This window comes from Misgurnus anguillicaudatus, chromosome 6, assembly GCF_027580225.2.
Source record: "Misgurnus anguillicaudatus chromosome 6, ASM2758022v2, whole genome shotgun sequence".
Lineage (NCBI taxonomy): Eukaryota > Metazoa > Chordata > Actinopteri > Cypriniformes > Cobitidae > Misgurnus > Misgurnus anguillicaudatus.
Window position 1 is genome coordinate 12,541,635 of NC_073342.2, and position 6,000 is coordinate 12,547,634.

At 38.3% G+C, this 6,000-nt stretch overlaps 1 protein-coding gene across 1 annotated transcript in view; it reads left to right on the forward strand.

Moving 5' to 3' along the window:
- Positions 1 to 1,130, forward strand: part of LOC129434076 (uncharacterized) — a 43,981-nt gene extending 42,851 nt beyond the window's left edge. The window contains exons 45-47 of the mRNA XM_073868296.1: positions 185 to 224; positions 442 to 559; positions 675 to 1,130. Coding sequence (XP_073724397.1) covers positions 185 to 224; positions 442 to 559; positions 675 to 840 — 324 coding nt within the window. The 3' untranslated portion in view covers positions 841 to 1,130. The remainder of the gene's footprint in view (positions 1 to 184; positions 225 to 441; positions 560 to 674) is intronic.
- The last annotated feature ends 4,870 nt before the right edge of the window (positions 1,131 to 6,000 follow it).

The window sequence follows — 6,000 nt, forward strand, 5'->3', positions numbered from 1 at the left end:
GCTTGATTTTTCAGTAGGACACTGTGCCCACAAAAAGCCAGCATGGACCCCGCAGTGGCATGTTTGCAGGGATGTAGGCCAAACATGATATTTTTGTATATTTTGTGTGATGTACAACTGTGTACCACTAATGCATGAGAAATGTTGTATGGCTCTGATGTTATAAGGATTTGTTTTCATACAGGGGACTGAGAGAATGGATGCAAATGGATGCTGCAAAATCTGTAAGATATTTTCTCTGACCAAAAAAAAGGGCAAAAAATAATAATCATGTCAAGTTTATAGCAGACTATGAACTACTTAATGGACAAGATGTGTTTGGACATTTTATAATGCACAAATGTCATTGCTCCAAATAAGATATCAGATAAATCGTCAAATATAATTTAATCTAGGCAATGTCAGAAGGGCCAATGCTTATCTCTTGCTTATCTTATTCAGGTGATCGTAAAAACTGTGCAGTTGTAAGCACCACAGAGAAAGTGAGCGCAAACAACTGCATATCCATCGATCCTATAGAAATTACGTCCTGCAGTGGCCAATGTGGTACCAAGTCAATGTAAGAGAGCATGATTTGTTATCTTTTAATAAGGTGTACACTTCAGGTCGCAAGCCAACCAAAACTGGGAGTCACTTATAAACATCACTTATTTACACTTGTTTTTTGGGCACAGGTATTCAATGGAGCAACACTCAATAATGCATGTCTGTTCTTGTTGCCGGGAGACGAAAACTAGCATGAAAGAAGTGAAGCTGAAGTGTCCCAATAACAAAGAGATCTTGTACAAATACATCCACATTGACAGCTGTGAATGCACTTCAACCAAGTGTGGGGAATGAAGACCGGATAACAGATTATTTCGCTATCTATCAGACCTTGTTTTGATTATTTCAGATTTAAACATGACTCTGTTACAATTCTAAAAAATGATTTGCAAATGTAAAGATAATGGTTAAAATATTTTCTAAGTATAGCGTAAACTGTACTCTTTTACTCTTTTAACATATCTTACTGAATTTACTTATTTTTTTCTTTCTACACTTTTGATTCTTCTGTAACGTTTAATGAAATTATGTAATTCATTTTAATGAAGGTGAATGTTAAACACAATAAAGTTAGCAGCAATTGACTACTGGCTTCTTCCTCATTCTTCTCAATGCAGCTCAGTCATTTTCGGTAACAGTGTATCTAAATGCAGAGATGATTGTGCATTATTTCTATTTTAGGACGGTCACTTGATTAACTCCTGGAGTCCGACCATTTTGGGACCAATCCAGAGGTTTTGACATGCTCTTACATTCAGTTTTTTGTCAGTTACTTTAAACATATTAATGGCTAATACATAGCACTGTATTCATCACAAACTCTGCTAAAATAATATGTGAGTAACATGTATGTACATGTTTGTATTTTTAAGTAAATTATGTTTTTGCGTGGTTAGTAAACAAAGTAGCTGAAATAAGACCAAGGAACACATACTAAACATTTGTTCACAAACAAAAAAGTACTGAATCTTGTAGAGATGTAAAAACCATTTTACCCACTCATTCACATTAAACAATATATTGATTTAACCTTTGTAAGACTTTTTGTTGTGTAAAGGCAATATGCAAGGGTGGGTCAAAGACCCAAATCCCTAATGCCTTAACATGAAGTGTTGTGCTATAATTAATTTCAGGAGACTTAAACAGAAAATGTTTTGCTTGTAGTTTAATAACAAAATAGTGTAAAATAATATATTATATAAATAATAAGTATCAAATGTACATTTTGTCTAATTTCCAAGGTCTTTATTCAAGCAGTGCTACGAAACTGATACACAACAGAGCTCTGCTATGAGCTGTTACGTAAACTTCATGTTGCCATATAAATTTAATGTCCATAAAGTGTGAATGTGTCTTTAAACTTCATGGTTTTGTGCTGTGTGCAGTGTAGTACTGTAACAGCTGAGGGGGTGAAGACCTGTAAGAAAGGTATGCACAGCTGTTGGCATAAATTGTCCACAGAAGAAGTAACACATAAGCTTACATATGTCACAGGTGGGAGCGGACCGGCCTAGGGGTAGTTACTGACGACACAGACACAGCACAACACTGCACATTTTCAAGTGTACACACTCATGGCAGGGACAAAGACCCACTGCACTCCACACACTCCAGGTGAATTAAGGTCACAACCACGGCTGGCTAGGGATTCGTCCTGGGATTCACTGGGCACTGATGCAGTGAAGGGTCAAGAATGTCGCCGTCGCGGCACCCTTGCGTCTTCCTTTACTCGTTGCTCTCGGCTCACCCACAACTCCTTTCCACAGTGGGGCCGCTCACATACTATGCTAGAACTCACAAACTCGCTGAATGATTTATTCTCCGGTGATGTTGTTTACACAAGTGCTCAAAGGTACTCACAAGCGGTGGTAACACTCTCCCTTTGTCTCCTTTTCCTTTCAGCTGCCGGGTAATCCTCCTGCCGTTGGTTATCAATCGCTGGAAATTCTTCTTCGGTGACACCTCCGGTGAGTATTCCTGTTTCAATCACTCAGGATATATCATTTATTTACATGTGTTGTTTCACGGATCATCATTTAAATGGTTTATACTCAGCCCAATCACTTGTGCCCCTAAATCCTTCTTCACCCAGTCAAATAAAATCTTCCGCCTTCTCAGTGGTGTACTCGCCCAGACCATCGATTCCTCTCACCAGATCGGCTAGAATAAACTGCTTCTGTTCGTCTTCTTCGGCCCGTCCTCTTTCCGCTCGCTTCTGTGCGTACGCCGGATCCTTCCGACTCTTTAGAAGGCAGTCGAGTTCATCCACCTTTGGCGGAAATAAGCTCGCTTCAAGTCAGCCGCCCTTTCCTGTGTTTGTGAGGATCTATTTGTATGTCTCCTCTTCATTAAGTCGCCCAATCATAAGTCACCACACTCATCTCCACACCTGTTGCTCATAAAGCCCAGATTTGTGTTGCCATGGAGGAGAAGGAAGTGACTGGTGTTTGGAGATTTTCGGTCCGGGCAGAACCAATCTCCACCACTTTCGGTTCCGCCCTTTCAAAGTCACTCCGTGACATATACATAACTGATAACTGTAAATATCACTGATAGCACTAAATTCAGATAAACTATATTGAACATAGACTAAATTCAGAACTAAATTCAGAACATCTCAGATGAACAAAATTAACCATGGTTTTATTACAGTTAAAACCAAAAAAAACATGGTTACATGGGTGCCGAATGCTGATCCTGCAGAGCCGCAGCCCTGCAGTTTTTAGCTCCAACCTTGATTGAACCTCACCTGCCTGAATGTTTCTAGTAACTCTTTAGACCCTGATTACCTGTTCAGGTGTGTTTGATTAGAGCTGGAGCTAAACTCTTCAGGACTGTGGCTCTCCAGGACCGACGTTCGCCACCCCTGGTTTTGCTGATAGTTATCAATACACCAAAAAAACATGGTTACTACACCTTTACCACAATAAAACCATGGTTATTTTTTGTAAGAGTAGTTATATGAAAAGCTGTTTTCAGATTACTGTTTTCAGATGTCCATTGACTGATTGTCTAGTTTCTGTTTTTAACAATGTTTTAATGTGTGTGTTTCTGTAAGCACGTACAGTATACTGTTTAAAAACACATCCATGTGCGTGAGTATTTGCGTCTCCTCATGCATAAACAATGGCGTCACTTAAGTTGTTAACAATAAAGCAACGTATGGAATCATATTACAAGACACACGTAAAATATCCTGTAGTGCAGCCTTACTGAAAGTTGCCATAAAGGATACATGATAGTAAATGTAACAATTACTGTCTAAACTGCACGGCATGTAGAGAATTAACACTACTCGCCATGCAAGTAAGTTACACACGTCCTCGTTTGTAAACCATGGCAACGTTTCTCAATTCGAAGCCTGCAGTCTGCTGAGGTTGCATATGTAGGCTGAATGGCATAAGCATATTACATGATAGCAAATATAAATCAGAATAAATGACTTACATGCCCCTTACATCAGGAATATTATCCTCTTCCAGCTTGTCTTTGGAGGTAAATCTGTGGTAACAATTGTCCACACATAACTGAAGATCTTCATCACTTGTGTATGTAATGTTTATCATCCAAGCACGCAGTAAAGTCTTTAAATCTGATCAAATTTCATGCTTTGTTTGGTTGTGTTGATGACGTCTTGAGTAGTCACCTTCATTTCCAAATGAAAAGTGGGTGCCGAATGAGAGCGTTTCACAGTTTCAAATGATGTCCCAACGGGACCCGTGGGTTTTGGTCAAAACTATAAGTAAGGACAAAGAAGACACATTAAAAGAGTATTTGTACTACAAACTGGGATGTCTTTTTTTATTTATGCAGAGACCCTCACGAACAAGCTGACTGTATTACCTCTTATATTCAATTTTGTGAAGAAACAGTTATTGAAACTAAAATATTTAAAATCTACTCAAATAATAAGCCATGGCTCTCTAAAGGTTTAAATAAATTACTTAATGAAAAGAATTGGGCATTTCGTTAAAATAATCATGCTGGCCCAGATAGCATATGCAAACCATTGAAACAATGTTAAAAACAGTTGATTTGTCAATGTTAACTGCATTGAATCAATATCAGGTTTGCACCCTCCATTAATATTGAAAAAATATAAAAATTTCAACAAACCATCATTATTGTGATCAGTGTTTGATTTAGTTGGGTCCTTGACTCTTGACATTCACTAAGTTAAATCTTTCTTTTTTGTGTGTTTGTAAGTGTTTATGTAGAAACGCATGTGCTTGGGAAAAGAAAGATGTGTTTCAAAGGTAAGTTGAAACTGATTGCTTTTTGTAAAGATGTCAAGATTATATAAAATTAAACAGCTTTATATGATTGTGTTGATCCATTTTTGATCATTATAATTGTTCTGGTTTGTAATTCCACTGTGACAAGACAAACAGAAAAAATGCTGACACATTCAGATATCATTACTCATCCTACAAATCTCAACAATGGTGACAATCATCAAACAAATTCAAATAAAATGATCAACTGGGAGTTGTCAAATGCATGCTGGGAGTTATAAATTAGTTTAGTACTACGATGATACCCAGCATGCATTGCAGCATGAAGCTTTCTTTTGTTGATCGTCACCATTGATGAGATTCATAGACCGATTCATGATGTCAGAGATAGATTCAGTAGTTTAACCTTCAAAATGTGTTTTTATAATCCTCAAAATAACAGACCTGACACTGTCTCCAACTAGTACTTTAATGTCCAGTTCTTACACATCTTTAACTGTATTTCACTAATATTATTTAGGTATATCTACAATAATTTAACTGCTTGATAACATTAGATCTTTGTTTTCTTTGCAATAGCAGATGTATTTTAAGACCTTTTGCTTCTCTGTTGTAATAGTAAGCCTGCTTGCGTTGGTTGTCTTTTAATACCTGTTCTGTGTGAACAACAGCTGGCTGCAGGAGGTTGTCATGTGTTGGAAGTGGTGTTCTGGTTCTTCGGCTCATGAGTCGTTGTGCAGGACTGGCACTGAATCCCTGAGATGGTGTGTTCTGGTGTTCTAGAATAGCGAGATATGGATCAGTCTTTGCTCTCCTTGCTTTGTCCATCATTAGTTTGACTGTCTTTACTGCAGACTCAGCTTTGCCATTGCTCTGTGGATATGCAGGGGATGATGTTATCTGCCTGAATTTCCATGCCATGCTGAATTGTCTGAATTCTTGTGAGCTGTACTGTGGCCCGTTATCCGAGATTTCTGGGATCCTGTGACGTGCAAAATGGGCTTTCAACTTGTGTACCACTCCCCAGAAATTGGAAAAATAGTCAACAGTAATGAGGTAAGCTCTGTTGTTAAATGAAAACAAATATGTACCCACTTTTGCCCATGGTCTCATTGGAATATCGTGTGGGCACATAGTCTCTTTCTGCTGTTGTGCATCTACCGCTCTACAAACCGCACATTTTCCAATGTATGCTTTGATGGCTGCACTCATCCCAGGC